General features: G+C 38.0%; 1 protein-coding gene across 1 annotated transcript in view; it reads right to left on the minus strand.

The window, feature by feature from the left end:
- SLAIN1 (SLAIN motif family member 1) overlaps positions 1-25,314 on the minus strand; it is a 53,396-nt gene that overhangs the window by 17,806 nt on the left and 10,276 nt on the right. Inside the window, 1 exon segment of the mRNA XM_045566818.1 lies at positions 21,718-21,857. Coding sequence (XP_045422774.1) covers positions 21,718-21,857 — 140 coding nt within the window.

Here is a 25,314-nt window from a genome sequence, read left to right on the forward strand (position 1 = left end):
CAGAAGGGTTTCTACATTAAAACTTAATGATGGCCGGGCGCGGTGGCTCAAGCCTGTAATCCTAGCACTTGGGAGGCCGAGGCGGGCGGATTGTGTGAGCTCAGGAGTTCGAGACCAGCCTGAGCAAGAACGAGACCCCGTCTCTACTAAAAAATAGAAAGAAACTATATGGACAGCTAAAAATATATATATAGAAAAAAAAAATTAGCCGGGCATGGTGGCGCATGCCTGTAGTCCCAGCTACTCGGGAGGCTGAGGCAGGAGGATCGCTTAAGCCCAGGAGTTTGAGGTTGCTGTGAGCTAGGCTGACGCCACGGCACTCACTCTAGCCCGGGCAACAGAGTGAGACTCTGTCTCAAAAAAAAAAAAAAAAAAAAAAAAAAAAAAAAAACTTAATGATGACTATTTTGGATGGCAGGTGTAGAGACTACTGGCAATCACTTGAATTTTTTCTTTTCTAAAAAAATTTTCTAAATTTTCTGCATTGAACATACATATTATTTATATAACTTTTAAAGGCAGGAATATACATATTATTACTTTAATAATATTTTGATATTAGATTAAAATAAGGGAAAAAAGGAATTGTGCCTGCCATGAGCAGATGATCTAATTCTTACATTACCTCCTCACCTGTCCTAATTTTAATACTTCTTCCCTCCAAAATTACCACCCCCTGTCATCTTTATATTCTTGGGGCCAAAAAAAGACCCCAAATCACAAAAACTTAAGTCACATAAATCTCATTTACTCTCCCTTCATGAGATACAAATCACTGTGTCAGTCAAAATCCACTTTTCTGAAAAGCTATCATTTAGATATGTATGAAACAGAGGGACTATATAACAAATATAAATTAGGTCAAACTTCACTTTAAGCGATAACCTAGTTTATATTTGCTGAGAATTTGACAAAACTTGAAAAAACAAGTATAAAAAGGACTGCTTTAACAGGCATTCCTCAGATAACTTTTAATGAGCAATGCTAATGAGCAGTCAAATAGCTAAAGAGTGCTTAAAATTGGGTAGTGGGATGGAGAGGAAGAAACCGTGAGATGTGGATACTCAAGAAAATAATCAGTTCCAAAACTGGGATTTTCAAGCTCCTTGCAAAATACCATGAAGGTTACTTAAAAGAGCAAAATGTTTCACTTTACTTCAGCAAGAATTCTTAAGTACCATCACATTCCAACAATTAACATGAAAAATATCTTTGCTTTATGTAGGTGGAATAACTGGGCAAGGAAACTGCATTCACAGTGATATATTCTATATATTCTGCATTTGCACTCAGAATCCACAGGTTTCATGAAGGGACGTTGCCAGGAAGCCTAGTTCCCAGTTGACACCAGACACGTGGGCACTTATCCAAGCTGTAATTTACCATGGTTAAGCAGCTCTTCCCAATCTGAGCCAGAGCACAGATAGGCACCCCTAGTTCCTTCACTTCTACACAGGTAAACTTGACCCACAAATACACTACAAAATAAACTACAAAATGCAATACAATAAGCACTAAGTAGCTGTTCTCACATCTTCGATCTCTATTATTCAAAGTTGCTCATTAAAAATTCTATATTAAAAAAAAGGTCAATAGTTCTTTGTGACTGCTAACTTGCTTCACAGATGATGTTATTTCATACCAGTTTGATCACTCGCCAGGCAAATTACAGTAACTGCGTGTTCTCACCCACAGATGCAGGCGACAACACATTACAAGTAAACAGCATTCATTACTCTGCACAATAGCTGCTGTGACCCAGCCTCCCCACACAATGGCACAGTTATTGTGGCTATGACAGCAAGATCCCAACTAAGAACACAATTAGCGTCTATTGCAAGAAAGAATGCTCAACACTGTTCTTTGGCATTGAAGCTTTTAAGAAGAGTGAGGAGAATTACTGCAGAGGCAAGCTAACAAAACAATAATGCTCCATTAGTGCCCAAGGTGGCGGTGGAGGGGGAGAGTGGAAAGGGAGCGGAAGCTAGCGCATCCTAGTGATTCCGGACCGTGCAGCTAAGAACTACAAGAGGAAGCATTTCTATAAAGAAAAACTTTTATAAAACAAATGAAAGGGTTTTTAAAAGGGCTATTCTATCTTCTGCAATTATTTCAACAGATTCTTTTCATATAAAGATGTTAAATTATTTGAGAGGCTCAGGGATGGCCAAAATGACCCTAAGAAAGGAGTAAGACAAGTTTGCCAATGGACAAAATGAGTGATAAACTTCTGAACAATCATTAAATTCCCCTATATTCCTACTCCAAAGTTCTATCTATGAGAAAAGGGCTTCTCAGACTTGGAGATGCTATGGATTATGTATTTTTTCATTTCATTCCAGCCCCTAGAATAGCCCCAAACATGATAATGCATTGATTAAATCATCTTACTTGGCATAGTTTTCTTTCCCAAACGTCTTAAGCTAAACTCCCTCCCAGATCACCTTTTTATTGATCTGCAGTTCTGCTGCAACTTCCTTACTAAAGCATTCACCCCACCCCAGATATTGCAACCTATCCCTCAATAAACTTCCAGCTGCCAATATCGCTCTCAACAAGCCTGTTCTGAACATCCCTACAAAGCAGTGCTAGTCTTGTTATTGTAAGTGTTACTCTCACCCATGAAAGTACCACAGTGGCTTTTCATCAAATACAAGATCTTAAAGGTACTTCACACCATCTCACTATTGCCCTTACAGACTGCCCGTTATCCCATGCCCACCTCTAGAGTGCTTCTGAATGACCTTAAGCACATACTCATTGGTTAAACTTTCTATTTCGCCTCCCTTGTCTAATAAGCATCTTCAACTAAAATGAATGCAATAAAGTACTAAGTTGTACACTGATACATCATTTTTCTAAAAAAAAAAAAAAAAAAAAAAAAAAAAAGTTGAGAGTACCTAATAGTCTATTATTTTTTGTACATCTTCAAAGTTGCCTGAGTTAAAAAATAAATATATCTCTGTAGTTATTTTTGTACACCATTATGCAAAATATGACCAAAAAAGAAACTAGATTGAATAAATGCTTCAGTGATGTTAATATCAAGAAAATCGCAAAAAGACAGGTGACAGGATAGGTTTAAGAAAGAACCTAAATTTCTTAAATTTTCCACAATGAAAACTATTCTGTTGACAACAAAAAGTTCCCAGAAACAATGACATTCCTACCATTCCTTGATCATCTTTGCCTAGACTCACAGTAAATATACTAAATATTCAAATTTTTATTGAATGTATGTCTCTGTATATAAACAAAATGAAATTTAAGAAAATAATTAGACAATTTACATTAAAAAACTGATATAATTAAAAGCTTAATGATAATTCTCAAAAGGTTAGTATTGTATTAAACTAAAAGAGTTCAAAAATAAAGCAACTTTATAATATATTCTGGAAACAATCATTTTTCACTTTCTTCTCACTATAGAGAAAGTACAGCATCTAATAAAACATTTGAAACAAAGTATGCAATCAATGCTGCCTGTGGTCAAAATTTAGCAATATTTTGGCCAATATATCTTTACTTGTTTCAACATCTAAATTACTTTGTCCAATTTTTAAAAACTTAAATAAATACAATTTAATATATCTTTGAAAACAACGATTAGTGTAATTAGACATTTCAAACCACCTAGAGATTTAGTGAAGCAATATACCTGAAAAAGCATTTCATTAATACTTTCTAATAACTACTAAGTTGAACTTTATGTGTATCAATCCTCTGGGTTCCAACTAAATGATTTTATATTATATTGGCACCCCAGTTAGCACCTATGGCTGAGGTAACTGACATATCAAAATTAGTTAAACAGCAGTCACTGTCTAAGGTGAGCTAGCTTCTACAATGTTGCATGGCACAGTTAAAATGGATTATACCAAGCACACTAGTTGACAATAAACCATGCAAGAAGGCAACAAAGTTTCCTTGAAATCTTGAAACGCTACCATGTTTTAAAATCAAAGACACAGTTACAAAACAGCTGCAATGGTGTCTAATGGAATTTCTATACATTCTGTCAATTACGTAACACCTGACTTGGGTTAGGAAGCGCTGCAGGGCAATACCTTACTCTTCCTAGTGGCTTCTAACACTAGGGCCACATTTCTAATCAGGGGGAAGTGACCCTAGGATACAAGCCCTGATCTTCCCTATTTCTAGAATCCTTTTTCTCCTTTCTCATCTAAGAATAAGCAAAACTGCAGCTTGCGGAGACTTTGGCTCACACTAATTTGCCACATCCTATTAGTCTCTCACTCAAAGCAGGAGATCTAAAACCATGGCTCCACAAGGGTGTAATAATCCTGGCAACATGGGGTGGGGGAAAAAAATTCTAAAGCAGCCCTATAGATGTTTTCTCTTTAACTTTTAATAATTCTGATAAAAACCCATTAAGAGAAAATTTTAGATGTTTTACTAAAATTCACATACTGATTTCTAAATAAGTCATGGTTTTGTATCTCTTTGCTCATGGCTCTCTTCTCAACTAACCAAATTTATATTCTCTTTCATTATTCCCAAATCCAGGTTCTGTCTTGCAGAGCTACCCGGTTATCATTTAATTCTTCATAAGCAAAGTCGTGTGTACCATTGAGAAAAAAAAAAAAAAAAGTAGTACTCCAGGATGAGTCAGACACCCAGCACTAGGAAATCACATTCAGTAGTCACTCCTTCATTCAACATTTACCAAGAGACAATAAAAAACATTAAAGTTCTACAACAGTTACCTAAATACCTTCCACAGAGGCCCACAGCATGTCACTGCTCCAGAGTCATGCTGGAAAGTCTGTCTGGTCCCTATGCCCCCACCTGCTCTTTCAAATTCATCCATCTATTTGAGTTGTCCTCAACTATTGTGGCTACAGTGTTACCAGATACCACAGGTACTGAGATGAACAAGACGTGGTAATTGCTCTCCTCTCCTTCCCACTCCGATTTCTAAAGACAGAAAAGCTATTGCAGAAGCCAGGCAAGTCAGATGGGATATAATGAGATATTGTAAGTGCAGTAAAAGTACCATGAAGTACATTCAGAGCAAAGGTAAAGACAATGATTAACTTCGAGGGAATCCAAAGATTTCAAAAGACATCATGTTGAATATGGCCCTTGAAGGTTGAGGAGCTTATCTCATGGGATACAATGCCATTTCTAGATAGAAATAATGCATGTGAAACCATGGAGGCATGAAAGAGCCATGTACGTTCAGGGGGTGGCAAATGTTTGGCCTAAAGCATAGGGTATAAGAAAGAAGAGTTAGGGCCAGAGAGGTTGGCAGGTTTGGTTTCTGCACTGTCTTATATACTGTATACACTTTAATATACAGTGTTTTGATTTTGAGAAGGTAAAAGACATTAGATATATATTTTATGATGACATAAGTAGCCGTGTAGATGATGAACTAAATGGGCACAGAGACTAATGACTAGGAGATCAGTTAGGAGGCTTTTAGAGAAGACCTGGGTAAGATACAACAATGTCCTGAACTAAAGCACAAGCAGAACATTTGGTGAGAACAGGTTCAATAAGCCACATCTGAGCTAAAGTGGAGATAGCTGGTAACTCAATAAATACAGGGGGTGGAGAAAAGGAGGAAACCAATGCTCAGAAAACATGAGATAAGCACGCTCAAAAGAAAAAAGTGAACTGAACTCAAGATGGTCGTTGGACATGCCTACGTGTGGGTGCCCAGTATGGAGCTGGAGTCCAGGAAAGAGGCCTAGAGAGGAAGATTCAGGACACATAAAAAAATAGGTGTTATGTGAAACCACAGGCATGAATGACATTACTAAGACAACGTACAGAAGGAAAAGAGAAAAGGCTCAAGAAAGGAACAACCCAGAGTAGACAGAAAGAGAATCAGCAGAGGAGACTGAGAAAGGTCGATCGGACAGAAGACTTCAGGAGGCCCAAGGATCAGGGGAACCCCCAAAGAAAAAAGACCAATGCAGAAGAGTTTCCACGTGGGAGCTATAATCAACCGTGGCAACTACTGCAGAGAGGTCCTGCAGGATGAGGACTAAAAAAGGCTACTAGCTAGGACAACCGGTTCACTGAGGAGAGCAGATTCAACAGAGGATGTAAGAAAAATCCAGTGTTAATAGGTCAAGCAGATGGAAGATGAGGAAGAAGGTATCTTTGAAGAGATTTGGCTATAAAAGGAAGGAGAAAAGGTTGTAGCTTGAGGAGTATAAGCTTCCAGGAGGCATGGAAAAAAGGAACCAGTAGAGAAGAGTCTCTATAGAAAAGGAAGGGCCTTGACGAAAATCCTGAAGGCAAGCGGAATGGGACAGAGATGAGCCAGAGGAAGCAGCCTTAGAAAGGGGATGTTCTCTCTCTTCTTCTGGCACACGGAAGTAAAGACCGTGAGAATGTACAGAATGCGGGAGACAGGTAGGTTCAAGGTTCTTCATCTGTAAATTAGAAGGCAGTGAATACACTGAGAAGGCAGAGCCTGAGATGAAAAACTTCATGTAGTAATGTCTGAAATGGCCAACACTGGAAACAAGGAAACGGCTGAACATGGAGAACTAGAAAGCACTGCCTGGGATACGTCAGGTGCTGAGACATAGCAACGATGGCTGATCTACTTCTTTATTGTGATTTTCTGTAATATATTGTAATAAAGACCAAGAAAAGACTAAAAGGATATTGAAGTCAGAAGCTGGCACCTGTGTTCCAATCTCTACCCTGCTACATGCTGGTTTTGAGATTTGGAGCAAATCATAACATCTTAATTCATAGTGTTCTCCACTGTCAGAGTGTTTCTCTGCTGAGAAAAAAAAAAAAAAAAAAGCCATGTTTGTGGGAGGGTAACCAATAGGGCTCCGGTGAGCACAGGGGGAAAGTCTGCAGCACGCATTCACAAACTATACTGCGGCCTTTAAGTGAAAAGTTATAGCAAACTGTAGCATTCTGAGGGCAAATGTTCTAGAAGGTAGGTGGGAGAAGAAAATCTGTAGGACTCTCACTTTTTCTAATTCTTAGTAAGTATAACCTAGTTTTCTCAAAATGATGGGCACACTTTTTACATCATAGCTTATCTAGACAATTTCAGAGACCTAGTCTTTCCTCAGAAACAAAGCACTGAGCTGTGATCCTTCACAACAGTTCCATCGCCACAGGTCAGCAATTCTCACTTATTTATCCAAAGACCACCTCAGAGAAAACAAATGTCCTGAATGCCATTTTTAAGAAAAATGGTTTCTTCAAAACCACAGGCTCCTAAGGTCATATCTTGAGTCTTCAATAATGATGTTCATTACCACAGAGTCTTGGAAAGTAAGGGAGAAGGAAGCAGGCAAGGGTAACAGACTTTCGATCCTTCCACTTCATTCTCTTTTTACAACAGGCCGGCAGGCCGGCCTCAGTGCTGAGCCAAACAGAGGATCCAACTGCATGGTCCTTTACCAGTTACAGAGGGATCTAAAAGCAGTGAAGGGAAAGGAGATATCAGCTCTTTTAATACTTTTTATTCTCCCTTAAATTGGCAGGAAGCTTTATCCAGACCACAGCATTTTGACCGAAACCCACGAACCACCAGGGCAAGAAGATCTGCATTTCCATAAACCATCCTCTCAGGTATAAACTTCCTGACCTAGGTGATCTTATTTTATCTTTACATACCCGAAGCCTACAAAAATGCTGGGCACACAGATGCACTCAAACGTTTAGACTAAACTTTAATGGAGGAATTCAAAAACTGCAGTGAAGATGATACTTCACTGGTTCACTCGTAAGCTCTAACTGTACGGACTGAGATAAAAGTTTTCTGGAGAGGCCGTAATTTCACAGCAAGTAAGTGCTGCCCCAACCTCAGCAACCCCCCTGGAGCAGTAACATATGGTTTGTGCTTATCTGATCCACTATTTTTTACTGGGTAAACTTGAGCAGTATTAATTTCTCCACAGCGCTCCATGACCTGATAAATAGGCATATGGGGTCTAGGAAGTCCTACTGCTACTTTGAAACAGGTGTTCAGGTCTCTTTCCCAAACATGCCCAAAATAAAAAGGATTCAACTGTAATATATTTGTCAGTGTATTTGTATAAGGAGAAGGGCTAAAGAACCAGTCAATGTCCCTAAATGGTAGTCTTCGGTACTATATCATCAGGGTAAGTTAGGCATTATGCCCAAGTCTCACACTCTTCAAATTTAGCTAACAAAACTTATTAGAAGGCTAATTTGAATCTTTTCCTACAATTCCTGTTCATGCAACCTATGATGACAAATGTAATGATTTAAAATCAGTAACCATGATATGTATGTGTGAGTACCTATGATCCCAGGACATGATAGGCCCTCAATATTCAAACTTGCAGTCATGTTCAAAATGTAATACCTTATAAAAACATGACTTACATACCACCTTTAAGAAACATCTAGGAAAAGAGTTAGTTTATCTATAAAACTCATAACCACAGCTAATCAAGAAAGTCACTTTCAATGTTAAGATTAAGCTTTAAAATATATTTGGTTTGGAAGTAACTAAGGGGGCATGTACCCCTGATGACAGGCAGGTAAATATTTAATAAATATTTATTGATTGAGAGTTACAAAATTTCACAATGTTTATTAAGGAGTATTATTTAATAACATTTATTCCATAGAGATCAGAGTATGACAATTATTCTTAGAACTGAATTTAACAGGTCAAATGTTTCCTAGGTTTTAAAAGTTAACATAATCTTAATGGTTAAAGTATCTAATCACCATAACTAAAGTATTAAAACTTTTCTACTTCTCAGACACCAACCAGTGGCATGGCCACATCCTTAATACTCTTCCCTCACTGCCGTTACTGGACCCTAGTCTAAACCTAGAGCTGAAAAACGAGGGTCAGGAAGGGGACTTTGTATGGACTATCAAATTGTCTCCACTTAATCACTGGTCAAAACCGAAGGTAAGATGCCAGCTTTAAGCACACATAGATCAAATCCAGTGTTCTCCAGGGCCAGAGTGATCTCTGCAACTTCACAAGTCAGACTTCGCATCTGCAATTAATAAAGGAGATTAAAAAAACCTCAGCAGTAATTAGACTTCAAAGGCATATTTAAAAATTCCCTTTTATAGAAGCCATTTCGCCCTTAGGTCTGTCTGCTACAGTTTAAATCAAATTTAAGGACAGTAAAAATGGCCACAGAAAGTGAGAAGAAGGTCTGTGTGAAAGTAATAATTTAATCTGAAAAGAACAAGGGAAAAGAGTGGCCTAATAATTTGTCAACAATGTGATGTTGTCAAGCAGATTATAGACAGCTGCTTTCAATTTCAACTACGGCCACAAGGCAAGCTGACAACCAGCTGGAATAACTTCCACGTACTAGACTGCAATCAGGAGGTAAGAAAGATGTTACAGAATCTAATTCTATGGAGAAATGGGCTGAATAATCTCATGTCTGAGAATGGTGGGGTCCTTCCCCCGAAAGTAAGGATAGACTAGATGGCCAATCAGAGTCTCCACGCCCATGACTGTGCACAGAGTGGTGGGAAATCCAAGCCCTGCCCCCTATGAGAAAGCACTGTAAGTTCCTGAATAGAGGAGATGAGAATGGAATTTGAATAAAACTTCCTCTCCAGTATCTCCTGGGCACTCTTCTTCCAGTTAAGGACACAATATGTGTGGCTTATATTCCAGTGGCAGAAAAGGCCTCCAACCCACTAATCTTGAGGTGGTAGAAATTAAGTATATAAATTTAGAGTTTTGAACCAAGGGAAAAACGTTTTTTGGCCCTAAACCTAACCCATTCACGATTTTTTGAATTAAAATACCTGCACACAAAGCATTAAAATAGACACAGAGGTCTAATACGGGAGTTTCTTGTCTCTCCTCGCCCAGACTCACCTTCCAGGAGTTTTGTTTTCCAGAATTTGAAGGCAATTATATAGTTAGATAGAACTTTAAGTAGACAAACCAAGCATTGCCTTGTTGGCATCTGATTTCCTGCCATGAAAAGTTAGACATTTAATACACATTCACCTTCTCTTACTTTCCATCTCTAGATCTGTTAGTTCTATTTTCACATTGTTAATGTTTACTGGATTCTCATTCTGTTTTATATCTGTGATTAGGACAGTTATAAGGTGATTTTTGGACGTGACAGGACCAAGAGAAAGAAAGTAACTGGCACTAGACCATAACTACCAGGTGAAAACCATCACACACCTGAGGGTCAACTCATTGTCTTCTTCCACCCATTTGGGCTTCTCCTAGGTCATCTCTACAGCCACTGTTTTCTAGATCTCATGCGATCTTTTTCCTTACACTCCTCCCACCATTAAAACAGGGTGCATAAAACAGTAAAACTTTCTAAATCTCTGCATAACCAGAGATTTATGCATAACCAAATCTCTTCCTTTTGTTCCTATAATTTACTTGCTTCGGTACAGAATTATAATTTGAAAATTACGTCCCCTTAAAACTTTAAAGACAATATTCATTTTTCATCTAGCATCCAATATTACTTATGAAATGTCTAAAGTCTGTTATATTGTAGATAAACTATTTTTTCCCTTGAACATTTAGAATTTTTTTCTTAACCCTGGAAAATCTGAAATACAACAACCAGGAGGTCTAGGTGCAGGTCTTTTTTTTGTGTTAGTTCATCCTGAGGACTTGTTCTCCTTCAGCTCAAAGAAATATTATTTATTGGTTATTTCATTCTCTATGTGGTCTGTTCCTACTTCTGGAACTCCTATTCAACAGGAGAGGTTCTGAATCTATTTGATTCTGTCCCTTAACTTCTCTCATATTTTCCATCTCTCTTTTTGAGAGATTCCTTTGACTAACTTTCAGAAAAAACCGACAACAGGCACTCCACGTAAATAGGTGAATTATTCCACTAGCAGGATTCCCATGAGGTGCCCGGACACACAGCAGCCGGGTGGTTGCAAAGGGAGGCAGGAGGTTTTAGAATATCATCTAACACACTTCCCGCCCCCTGCTCTGTCTGATGTGGACATCTGAAATTGCCTCCAGTTCTGCTTCTCCATCAGAGGTAGGGATCCCATACTTGGATCTCTCTGCCTTCTTTAAAAATAGATATCTGGGTCTACCCTAAAGACTAAGCATCCTCACCACTTGCAGCTGTTATCTGCAGCACTGTTCACATTCCAGCAGCTCCCACTGCTGCAGTACCCTTTACTGATTCGACTTCACTTATTTGAAAATGCTGTAACGTGGAAGATAAGGCTGAGTATGCATACGCTTATACACATATACACACACAAATACATATGCACAATGACTGCAAATCTGAATTTCAAAACACTAATACACACACTGTTCCTTGAAATACAATCTTACAGCTGCGACGGTGGAAAAAAATTAAACTCACAAACACAAATCGACAAGAGCCCTAAAACTCATATACATGAAACAATGTAAGAGTTTAAAGCTCCCTCATATTATAAATAATTGACTATATCAACAAATCAAAGCCTTATGTTTCCGAAGTAACTTGTCATGAGAGTTTGGCCACATTTTCAACTACTGCTTTTCACATGTAGTCACATAAGAAATTCAGGATATTAATGAGAAAAGCAGAAGAAAATATTAACTAAGTTAAAGAATCCCACCCTTAAGAAAAAAATGCTAAAGCCTAAACTTACTCCATTCCAAAGAACTTCTAAAATCACTCTTTCACTCTCCATATCTTGCCAGATTTCAAAAGAAGGCAATTCAGACAATGCCACATAGTTACCTGTTCAGAGCCATGTCACTCCTTTGCTTAAAGTTATTCAAAGACTTTTCAAACATTTTAAGATAAAGTCCAGAATCCTTAACTGCCCTGTAAACCCTGCATACATCTCTAGTTTCATTGAGAGTCCCTCAGCTCAGGAGTCCTCCTTCACTTCCCTCCATTATGCCACCTCCATGACAGCCTGCCAGTTCCTCTCATGTCACATCTCGTCCCATTGCAGGGCCTCTCCACGCACTGTTCCTGTGTCCTGGGATGCTATTCCTCAGCACCCCGACCACCACTCACTCACACACACACACACACACACACACACACTAGCTACCGGCTTAGCTCCCACTGACTCTCAGTTCTTAGTGATGCATCATATCTTTGGGAAAGTATTTTCTGACCATACCCCTTAGTTAGGTCTCCCATTAGCACCATCCTGCTTCTTTTATGGGAGAGGAAGTAAAAGAACAAGAGCTGCTATCTGTGTCACCTGTCTCCTGCACCAGTCTGCACACCCCAAAGGCGAGGCACCAAGCTCATCTTGCTTGTCGCTGCACCCTTACTACTTTGCCCGGTGCCTGTACCTAAATACCTTAGTACTTAGCACCGTGAATGTACTCTACACAGTTCAGGCATTCTACTCATCTCTGATCAAGCCCCAGTGTCTCAGGCCTGTTTTGTAGAGGTCCCAAGAAATAGGTACGAACACTTACCAAAATAAAACTAATTTCATTGGCATAGAATCAAATTTAATCAACTGTCACAGCAGTATAAAACCAGGAGACAACTACTTTGGAAGAATCTCTATTGTTTTGTTTTCTTCCTTGGTGGGAGTAAGTAATAAAATAGCATCTTGATAATAAATTTATTGGAACTATTAATATTATTGTATATTTTAATAAACACCTTTCTAATCATGGTGGAAATACAAAACAAAAAACCACTTAGAACACATGCATAACTGGCAAAAGAAAGGAAGGAAGGATTGTTTTGGCAAACACATATCCAGGTTGCCCGGTATAATGGACTAAACCTTCAAATTTCATAGAAGCACAATCCCTAATTTTTTGTTACTTACTGTACTAAGTCAATCACAAACGTATTGGGGTTATTCTGAATAAAATAGAAAAGCAACACAAAAATTTGATAGAATCCCACAGCCATGACAATGTGTTTTCCATTTCTAACACACAGGAATAATAACAAAGGTCAGGAGACCCTATCTTGGCACAAAAAATTCATTATGATTCCAATTGTTTTTCCAGTGAGAAAAAGAATCCTTTGCAAAGCTTACCCAAAATGAGCCCCACAGACTAAGTTTTAATTTTGTGTTCCAAATTTGACAGAGCACCTCAAGACTTGAAATGTGAGCTGGTAGAGATAGCATCTCAGGCCATGCAAGGAGAAACTGGACAGGTTCCAGGAGACGGACACTTGATAAGCGTAATGTCTCAGTTCAAACTGTGTGGATTTTAACAAATGAAAGGGCCACCTTCAGAATTTTGGATTAGTCCACAACTTTCTTTTTCATTGGCTAAATTTAGAGTAACCCTCCATCATAACAATGAAAACAAGAATGGGAACTGGTACCGTATGAAGATAAAGGAAAAACTCAATGAAGTGGTGGTATCTATTCACATTTCCTTAGCATATAATTCCAAAGGAAATGAGAGATGGTTACAGTGAAACATGACCCAAGATAGCAAATGTGCAGGGCTACACTATTTGTGAAAACTAGACCCACACTCCTCAAATGTGACCTGTCCTGATACAATAGTCATGGACATTCGAGTATCTACAGTCAAGATAAGCTTTTATTAACTGGCCCCAAATTAACTGAGCCACATATCGGGTGTTTCAAATTACTCAGATAAGCTTTTGATCATTATTTGGTTATTTAACATCCCAGCCTCATGACATGGATTTACCAAAGACTCTAGATTAGCCTTATTTCAATTTAGGATAGCATTTGAGTTAATCCTACCCATGAAAGCCCTATGGGGTTTTGTTATTTTTATTCTAAAGGGGTGAGGGGAGCAGAAAGAATAAAGATGGGCATGTCAGAAATGGAATACATATAGATCTAAGAAGAAATGGAAAAGGAACCAACTAAAGAGGTTGTTTTGAATTCTCTACTACTTTTGAATAAACTACGCTTATAAAATTTTCAATTTAAGATCCCTAACTCTAACAAGTATACTTATAGAAAAACAAAACCCCCCCCAAAAAGAAATTGCCATTAGTTTTCTATGAAGTATAAGTAGCCAAAGATAATTCTCTGGTTTTTTTTAGGTTTAATTTCTGAATAAAAAAGAATTGCCTATTTGGAATGTCTCCATATATTGATACAGCACTTCACATTTTTCCAAGTTCACATTCAATATTTTCTGAAATCTTTCTAATAGCCCTGTGAAATTTGTTAAATGTCCCCACTTACTAGGCAAGACACTGGAAACGGAGCACGCTCTCAATCAATCACACAGTCTAAATATTAGATCAAGTCTCTTCCCACCAGATTCACTCATTCAACAATTGGCATTCAACACCTATGGTGGGTTAGGGACTATTTTGGGCACTGAGAGGGTTCAGCAGTGAACAAACCAGACTCAAACCTCCACACTCAGAACTAACATTTTAATGAGCCTCACCATGTGTTTTATTTTTTGGCTTCGCTGGTAGAATGCCATTTATAACACCAAATGTTCAATGAAAATTAGGTTTTTTGCCCAACCTAAGAAACTACAAAAAAACAAACATTCAGTGCTTAAAACCCATTTTAAAAAAAAGTACTAAGCACTGATAATTCAAAAAAATTGAGGTATAGGCCTCTGTCCTCAGAGGCTTGATCTACCTGAAAAATGCCATATACGTTAAAAATTAAACAAGAAGTTCACAAGACAGGGTGGCTTAATTTTGAAGGATAGGATCATCTTCAAAAACAGGAAAACCAACCAAGATACTGAGCTTTGTGTAAGACTGCACACTTGAAAAAGTGCTCAGTGTTTTGGAAAAGAAAAGGTTCTTCTACCTTTTATTACTTGATTTTATACCAACAGACTACAGATTTAGAGATGCCAAAAGATTTAATTTCCAATGATTAATTATTTCACATTTTTTTTTTTTTTTTTTTTTTTGAGACAGAGTCTCACTCTGTTGCCCAGGCTAGAGTGAGTGCCGTGGCGTCAGCCTAGCTCACAGCAACCTCAAACTCCTGGGCTTAAGCAATCCTTCTGCCTCAGCCTCCCGAGTAGCTGGGACTACAGGCATGTGCTATCATGCCCGGCTAATTTTTTTCTATATATAATTTTAGTTGGCCAGATAATTTCTTTCTATTTTTGGTAGAGATGGGGTCTCGCTCTTGCTCAGGCTGGTCTCGAACTCCTGACCTCGAGCAATCCACCCGCCTCGGCCTCCCAGGGTGCTAGGATTACAGGCGTGAGCCACCATGCCCGGCCCAGTTATTTCACTTTTAAACATTACTTTCTGTGGTTTATCCAAAAAAGCCATTTACACTATTCAAATATATTAGGGAGGAGACCTAATATTTAAGTCTTTATTATATCTGCTTTACAAACCATCTTTATTTACTACTTTATAACAACTCTACAAAACAAATACAAATGTAAAAGATGCTAAGAAACCTTAAGTAACTTGCCTGTGCTGAATACAGGATAGATAAGACCTTATAAATTGTAAAATTTGAATATTAAAATATCAGTTTGGTAAAGAAAATAAGTTTGGGATATATAATAACAAGTTTTAGATTCAAGTCAGTTAATATTCCTCATGAGGATTATGGGTATTAGATACATATTAAGTCATGTGTAGGAATATGTTATATATACCTTACACCAAAAATAATTACCCTATTGTATCTTTAACAAAAAAAAAAAAAAAAAAAAAACATTTAACCAATTTGCAAAATTATAATTGTGAAGACAAACTACTTCTTTTAGGAATATCTTACAACAGTCACAGCAGTCTGGGCATGTTGGCTCATGCCTGTAATCCTAGCACCCTGGGAGGCCGAGGCAGGAAGATTGCTTGAGCTCAGGAGTTCAAGACCAGCCTGAGCAAGAGTGAGATCCCATCTCTACCAAAAAGAAATTTTAAAAAACCCAGCTGGGTGTTGCAGCATGTGCCTGTAGTCCCAGCTACTGGGAGGCTGAGGCAGAAGGATGGCTCAGAGCTCAGGAATTGGAGGTTTCAGTGAGCTACAATGACACCACTGCACTATACCCAGGGCAGCAGAGTGAGACACTGTCTCAACAAAAAAAAAAAAAAAACAAGGAAACTGAGCACCCCTCCTCACAACTCCCCAAAAGAAAAATAAATAAAAATTAAAAAAAAATTAAGCAGATGCCATCTCCCTATAAAATTACACCTTACAACACACATCCCTTTCTTTCCCTCATTTTCTTCAGGAAAACAAACTTTCTTCAGAAGGTCAGGATTTTAATAAGCTTGTCCTCACAACGTCAAGGCAAGGCTTGACTACATCCCATACATTTTCACATAATTTACCAAGTTTGTTATCTAGATCCAGGGCCACAAAGTTATCAGAGCATGAAAGCTTTCTGGGGACCCTACCAAATCTCGAAGGCAGGCAGGAAGAAGAGGAACAGAGGCCCTGCAAGAAGTTACAGTCCAAACGAGCTCATTAGCAATTGTCCAGTTAGAGAGGGTTTGGGGAAAAATGCAGCCAAATGCACCTACAGAAACCAGCCTTGACAAAACCTCACTTAGATGTGTTCCTAGGGATGTTTACTCCATAAACAGGGAGAGATGGCTACGTCACCACCATGGCTAACTTGCAGCCAAGGAAACAGCAGAGGCTAAGGACCTAGGGTAAAGAGGAAATAAGGAAGAAGGAAGAGGATATTAAACCAACTTGCCCACCAGATACACTCTGGCTCCTCATAACTATGTCGTACCACGGAATTAATCTTTAATTTTTGAGGAATTTTCTTCTAAAAAAAAAATCAGGGTCAAGAAATAGGAACCAAATACCTGAAATATTTGCTCTTATAAGCAGCATGTCATCTGAAGCCCCAGATGTTACATTCTGTGACTACCGTTACATTTAATGTTACATTAAAGAACTAGAGGAGTAGAGGCTGAGAGAAGGAATGGAGAACAGGATAACTATTTCCCCTTCCTTCAAATCTCATCGCTCCTAGTCATGGCTGTGCATTTCTTAGTGAACAATCTTTAAATTCTGTATATGTGGAGGGAGGTGTACAGCCTCTAAGGACTTTAATTAATCATTCTGCAACAAAATGCATAAGATGTGTAAGAAACTGATTCTTTTAAAGTAAACATGCTTGTGAATGTGAAGCAATACAGCAAGCTGACACTTAACACCGATGCTAGCCATTTCCTGAATGTAAGAGGTGGCCGGTAAGGAAAAAGTTACAAGGACCCCAACCAATCCTAAATTATTCAACACCAAAACTGAAATTGAAGCAGTAGTAAATGTGACATTGGGTTGAAAAAGAATTAAACATTCACTTACTTTAGCAACAGCCACCATCAAGTGTCAGGTTCCCTTCTAGGAGTCAGGGAACTGGTGATCAACAAAACAAAGTCCCTGCCCTTGAGCAATTTATATTCAAACGGAGCAAAACAGCCCTAGGCTCAAAGAAAATGCTCAGAGATACCTCTTACTTCAAAATGCTGATAGTCCAAGGGAGAAATTAAGTCTAAACAAAAAGAAAATGCATAGACTTATATAACTTCTAAAATATGGAATGCTCACGTTATTCCAACTAAATATTTGTACTATATCATGAATAAAATTTAGGTTAAAACCTTGATTTCTGATATCTGTCAATTAACCATCATTCAAAAAAGACTGCCTTACTTGGAAGCCAATAAGAATTTTTCAATATGAGGGATTAAATGGGAATTTCTCCCTATCTCTTGTAAAACCACACCAGAGTGACAGATAAATTTTTATAAGCCCACAGGGAAGACTGGATAGGAGAGGAAACAACATCAGGCTAAGAGGGTCACAACATCTTAGAAATGAAAAACAAATACACATTAGGTAATAGTCTTGGAGTTTGGCGTTTTCTGCTCTGAGGGCCCAAGGCAAGGGAAACAAGTAAGAACCTGGTAAGGTCCTGGAACTGCATAGACAAAGTACCACAGGAGGTAGGAAGTTCTGTGGTTAAGCAAAAATAGAGGACCACTGGAAATCTACAGGAAAGCACTGGAGCCCTGGAGCTTCCACTCTGCCTGCTCAGGAACTGCTCCTCCCCTGCTTTTATCAAGGATATAGGCTTTATTACCTGAGTAAACTGAAACAGAAAGCCACTAGTTTTAAGGGTATAAGAGTGCCTTACAAAAACAGGAGGATTAAGTGGAAATCTGACACTAGAAGGTAAAGGTTCAAAGCGGGCAGAGACTTAAACATCTGTACTGTCCACTGTTGTGTCCCCATTACCTAGAATGGTACTTGGCACATAGAAGTCACTAAATACACAGCAGAAGAGTTAAGATGAGTTTTTTTAAATCTCCAAGAAAGTATAATATAAAGAGATCAGGAAAAGAAAGCAGGAGAGAAAAATATAAAATTGATGTGAACATCAATCCAGGAGATCCTGACCCACAGGAGTATATAAAAAGACAGAACAGAGAAAACGGGGGGGGGGGGGGGGGGGTGTTGAGGGGTAAATAACAAAGAAATAATGCAAGGAATTTCACAGAGCTCAAGTTTCGAGCACCAAAAACTTTGAAATTCAAAATGTCAAGAATAAAAGGAAAGATTCTACACTACTCAGAGTATTTTAGTTAGAGAGGTCACAAATAAGAGAACCAGGAATGAGAGAGGTACTGGCCATCCCGAAACTAAAGTATGATGAAATAATACCTTCTAAATTCCGTGGGAAATGGTTTTTAACCTAGAATTCCATGCCTAGCCCAAAGACCTATTGGGTGAAAGGGTGAAGGTACAATAAGGACATTTCGGACACATAAGGGTCTCAAGGCTTACCTCCCACATATCCTCTTTCCCTCTACTCTCCAAAAAAGCAACTGGAGAATGTATTCCATTAAAAGAAGGGAATGTAAGGAAGTCTTTGCATTTCCAAAACAGGTGACACAGCCCTGAAGAGAGGCCAGAGGAGCTCCCGGGGTAAAGCAAAAAGGAAGCCCCACCATGACAGATGTTCATTCAGATGTTACAGGGAACAATTAGAATAAGAACAGAGGGCACTGCCTGAAGGAATAGCAACAAAACCAAACCCTTCGATTTATGTGTCTCCATCTTGAGGATGGTTCACCCAGAGAGTTTGGGGATAAATTAATGACAAGGACCAAAAAAGCAACTAAGAGTCTTTTTACAATTAACTCTTACAAAACAATAAAAAATTAGATGTAAAAAGAAATACAATGTTAAAATACTGCATGGCTTAGGTTGGTAAAAAGCTATGTGGGGATGATATGCAAAGAAAAAGTACGAGGAGGAGGGTGTAAAAGAATTAAATCTTCACCTTCACAAGTTGAAGGCCAATGGATAATGTTTAAAATTGAAAACTCAAGCAACAGCCATTTAGACATGGAATTTAAAAAGAGGTAAACAGCAAAACCAAAACACAGTTTTTGTTAAGTGCATGTGGGAAATAAATGGGCAAATAACATGGGCAGGGGAGGGCAGGAATCTGATACTTTTCTTATGAGACTCCTAAAACTAGTAGTTTTTAAATTACAGACATTATTTTATGAAACATAAGCCGAATTTTTTTAAAAAAGAATTTTCATCCAAAACAGCCTATTCTAATTGGTTACTTTATTTCAATGAGATTATGGATGATGAATGAACTGTGAAACGAAAGCATTTAGTCTCACAGCAAAAGAGGTTTTAGATATGTATACAAACGTAGTGAAAGATTAATTTTGGTTTTGAAAAACTAGTTCTCTACTTAAACTTTTATCTGAAATGTACATAGGTTACAACATGAACAAAACAGTATGCCAATTCGTGTCCTCACAATCTCACAATTCTGCCTGAGCCCCTTGGTAATGAAAGAAAAATTAGATAAACAGGCATTTAAGTCTAAAATCTCAAAAACAACTACTAATTAGGATGATTTACATTAAGTTTATCAAAATCAGCCTTATATGTAAATCTACCTGGTGTGCAAATGGGCCAAACCAGGGGTTGGCAAACTGTGGCCTGTTGTGGCCTAAATCCAGCCCACTCCTCTTTTGTAATAACCCACCAGCTAAGAATGATTTTTACATTTTTTTGAATGACTGGAGAAAAAAATGTGTTTTGTGACGCATGAAAAATTACATGAAATTCAAATCTCAGTGTCCATAAATAAACTCTTATTGAAAGAACACTGTTGTTCATTAATTTTTGCATCGATATCATTCGTGGCTGAGTTGAATAGTTGTCACAGAGGTTGCATCGTCTGCAAAACTTAAGATACTTACTATCTGGCTCCTTTCTGAAAAAGTTTCTTGACTCCTGAGCTAAAGGACTATAATTCTGAATTTCATTTTAATTTTATTTCAGATTACTGAGCCAAATCCATTAAAATGTACATACAAGTCCTTAAATCAAGGGTTATTTAAGGAAGGTGTCTTAGGGATGATCTATACAACCCTTCAAAGAGCTAAGTCCAAAGAGATTTAACGGTCTGCCTAGATCACTCAGGTAAATGGGAACAAAACCAAGATCAGAGCCCCCTGACTCAGATGGCTGCTCTATTGGACAGGCATCTGTGGCCAAAGTTTTAACCCTAGCATGCCTTTGTTCCTATACTGCTCTTCAACTTTCTGTTAACTCATTTATCTCATGTTAGTTAAAATGTTAGTAAAACTTGCTCTTTAGTTCCACCTTCCCCAAGTATTTAAAACAGATTTCTGTTGCCGTTTCCACACAGCCACGCCAGTACAGCAGCATACAATACTGGTTAAGGATGGGGTCTTTCGCGTTAGGGAGACCCCGGCTGCGACTCTGTCCCTGAGGATCACCCTGGCCTTGTAACTCTCTGAAGTTCTCTAAACTTCACTTTTCTCACCGCTAACGGTGAGCTCACTACCTCCCTCAGAAGATTACACTTACACTGAAAGATGAAGGATGTCAAGAACTTAAGGTACTGTCACAGAATTCGGAGCTCGAGAAACGTGACCTATTATACTTTGTCTTATGTCCAAATGTTTTATAACCATTACCCTCCCAGAGCTTCATGGGCAGCATTCTCAGACTTCAGTGTGCACGAGAATCACACTAGTGAACTTAACAGTGCAGAGTCCCCTGTCCTACCCTCAGATACTCTGACTCTTTAGTCTGGAGGGGCAGGAGTCTGTACTTTTAAGCTCAAGTATGACTTGGATGCAGGTGGTCCATGGAATACAAACAGGGTTCGTTCCTAGATAATGAAACAGATACCAAGAGGTTAAGAGACAAGCCAAAAGCCTAAATAATCACAGCTTTAAGCAGTCTACGGCATCAAAATAGCAAGGAACTGAGGACTACTCATTCCTTTTGCTGTTTTTCCAACTGTTCTTTTTTTTACTGAAACTTCTGTTGGGCTCCTTAAGTTAACTAATGTTACATATAATAGAAAGATTATTTCTCAGTTTATGAAGGTTAGGACTTCCACTTACACATCCAACTCAACACTGAACAAGCTCAATAAGGTCAGCACTCAGATCCCAATGCAGCCCTAGTTTTCCGCCTGAGAATTCAGCCACACAACCTTGTTACCAACCCCAGAGAATTGAAGACTGACCCATTTATTGGTATTTTGCAAACAGAAAGGGAAAAAAATAGAGAGGAAAAAAAAGGCATTCCTATGTTACAATATAAACTAAAGCAAACTAAAAATCTGGTTTAAAACAAGCACAAAACCAAATGCACTCTATATGGAGAAGCCCTGATGAGTAATACATGTGAAGTGACTTGCATGCAACAGCTGCACAGGTTCTTCAGTTGAAATGTCTGTTCCAAAACCAGCAACAGCAGCAAAGCTGAGAGTGGCAAGAGTTGGAGAATGCAAATGCACACGTTCACAATTACCTTGCTCCAGTCTAAAGCACAGAGAACGTCTCGCGGCTTCCATCTCAGGAGTTGGGTTATCTAGGACATGTCTACACCACTGCAAAGGAGTCAGGGATTTCTCTGATGAGGTGAACGTCTTTGAAGAGCCAACGTATAACCTTAAAAAAAGAAATCTACATTATAGGTATGATATAGGTATAGAGTACTTGTCTTTGGGGGGAAACAACATGTATTTAACAACTTCTATAGACACAGAACTCACATTTGATTACTTCAAAGTACCAAAAATCATTTTTAACAGGCAAATATCCCCAAGTAGAATATGACATTTTCTGTAGCCCAGTGAAACCTTCCAGAAGGTCTAACGATCTCCCCCTTAACTGTGTGTTTCAGAGTCAGGGATCAGAGGCTTTCGTTACCAAAGATCTTACTCTCTCTCTTTACATGTCGAACATTTTCATCTCTCTCTTTGGCATTAGAATCTCTTATGTGAACTTGGGCTAATGGAAGTAAACATGGCAGATCTTACTTGTAACTTTAAAAAATAAACCTAAACAAGTGAAAGTCAGTTGTTTGTTGATTCTCTGAACCCTTAAATAACCAGATATTTCACCTGTCTCAAATCTATACTAACCTTGGTATGTGCTTCTTTTCATTAAAGCCAAGCAGCTTTTAAAAGATATGTTTTAGGAAGAATTTACTTTCAGCATCTAACCATAACACAGTTAATGGGCAACATTCAAAATAACTACCTGGAGGCACTGCAAGTTATAATAAAGGTTTTCTCTCATTGATATACTATGTTAAGGTAAATTTTAGAATACGTTCAATGATAGGCTTGTACAAAAAGGTTTATTTTGTGGAATACTTAACTAAAAATGAGGGGGAGAGAAGGGAAATGACCCCCCTGCGATTGCTGGCTCTAGTCATTGACCTTGCTATACTAAGCTTATCATAATTACAAATCTAAAGTAATACTCCTTCAAAGTTACGATTCTAATGCACATATTCTTGAAATAACATACTACATTTTTCACCCTTTTACTGTGCTAGATAGGACTACCACCTATTAGATTAATTTATCAGTTATCTAAGATGGTTGGGGAATATACTATTCTTTAGTAAATTATTCTTATAGATCAAGGGTTGGCAAACTTTTTCTGTAAAGGGCCAGCAAGCAAATATTACAGGCTTCATGGGCCACAGGATCACTGTTGCAACTACTCAACTCTGCTGTTCTAGTCCAAACGCAGCATAGACAATATGTAAATGAGTAAGCACGGCTGTGTTCCCATAAACTTTATTTATAGACACTGAAAGTTGAATTTCCCATAATTTCCACATTCTTTTGATTTTTCTCCCATCATTTAAAAATGTAAAAACCTATCATGCCATACAAAGCACGCAACAGACTTGATTTGCCCTTGGGACAGTTTGCTGACTCCTGCTACAGATGAAGATTCTAAACTATATCTCTTTTAACTGATTTAATAGTATTTTCAATATATCATTCTTTCCCTAGATGTGGTGCACAATCCTGTCTCCATCAAGAGTATACTAATTATGTAAAAATTCATATTCCTAGGTCCCGTCTCAGTCCTACTATGCATTACCTATCTATGTAGGTAATAACCCCTTCCACCTTTCTTGCTAAATGAGCCCTAAATTGTTCAGTACCCGGTACCCCTCCCTACTCCCCCAAGGTTAGTCCAGACTAGTTATTCTCAACCTTTGGTGTGTCAAAATCACTCAAAGCGCTTGTTAAAACACAAATTACTAGACCACATCCTCTAAGTTTCTGATTCAGTAGGTTTGGGGTAGGGTTAAAGGAGCTGAGTTTCTAACAAGTTTCCAGGTGATGCTGATATTACTGGTCTGGAGATCACACCTTGAGATGCACTGGGCTCATTCCCCTTTGCCTACTGACTGGTGTAGGCCCAAGACGCATATGCAATCCCAGCCAACAAAAAAATGAAGGGAAATTATATGATGGGCTTGTGGGCAAGGTTTTCCTCATGTTTAAAGGTGTCACAAAGACTCACTTACATGCTGCCCACAGGAAATATATGTTAAATGTAGACACACAAATGGGTTAAAAATAAAAGGCCTGAAAAGTAATTAAAAACAAACAAAAAAAAACTACCCACAAAGAAAAGTCTGGACCCAGAAGACTTCACTACTGAATTCTACCAAACCAAAAAAAAAACCAAAAAAGCAAAAAACAATTCTTCACAAACTCTTCCTAAAAAATAGAAGCAGAGAGAATACATCCTAACACAGTCTATTAGGGCAGTGTTACCTTGATACCAAAACCAGACACACACATTACAAGAAACTAAAGACCAATATCACCCATGAACACAGATGCAAAATGTCTAAATATTTCAAACAAATTGAATCTAACAATATATAAAAAAGATACTTCATCTTTTCTAGGTGGGGTTTATCCCAGAAATGAAAGCTCGTTTTAACATTCAAACATCAATATAACTTAGCAATTAACTAAAACAGAAAAACCATATGATAATCTCAATAGACAAAAAAGTACTTGACATCCACTCCTGATAAAAATTCTCAGCAAATTAGGAACAGAAGGAAACATCCTCAGTCTGATTGGAGGCATCTGCAAAAACAGCATACTTAAGGGTGAAATGCTGAACACTTCTCCCCTAATATCAGGAACAAGATAGGGACACTAGCTCTCATCACTTCTATTCAACCCCACTGAAGGTTTCAGCTAATGTAATCAGGCAATAAATAAAAACATCTACACGGGAAAGAAAGAAGTAAATCTGTCTTTATTCACAGATGACATGATTATCTATGTAAAAAAAATCTGACGAATATACAAAAAAGATAGAATAAATGAGTTTAGTAGCAAGATTGTAGGATACCAGATTGATGTAGGAAAATCAACTGCATATTTGTATATATTAGCCACAGACAATTGGTATTTTTTAAATTTCACTTTCCATTTATAATAGCATTAAAAAAACCATAAGATTCCTAAGGATAAATTTGACAAAAAAATGTGCAGGACCTGAACACTGAGTACTACAAGACACAGAGAAATTAAACAAATACATGGAAAGAGATACCACATTTAGAGATCAGAAAACTAAATATTGTTAAGATGTCAATTCTCCTTTAATTGATGTACATAATTAGCAAAATCCCAATCAAAATTCCAGCCGGCATTTCTGTAGAAATGTAAAAGCTGATTCTAAAATTTATATGGAAATGCAAAGATCCTAGAATAGCCAAATGACTACTTAAAAAACAAAGTTGGAGAGCTACAACTGATTGAGACTCATGACAAAGCTACAGTAATGAAGACAGCTTAGCATGGCATAAAAATAAATAGATCAATGGAAAAAAATAGATAGTCCAGAAATAGAACCACACATATATGTAGAACTGATTTTTAACAAAGTACAAAGACAAATTAATAAAGAAAGGTAGTCTTTTGAACAAATGGTGCTGGAACAAAATGGATATCCATATGCATAAAAGTGAACTTTGATCCATAATTCACACAATACCCAAAATTAACTCAAAATAGAGCACAGACAAAAATGTATAACTTGAAACTGTAAAAATTTGTAAGAAACCATA

The sequence above is a fragment of the Lemur catta genome, chromosome 13, assembly GCF_020740605.2.
Source record: "Lemur catta isolate mLemCat1 chromosome 13, mLemCat1.pri, whole genome shotgun sequence".
In the NCBI taxonomy this organism is placed as follows: domain Eukaryota; kingdom Metazoa; phylum Chordata; class Mammalia; order Primates; family Lemuridae; genus Lemur; species Lemur catta.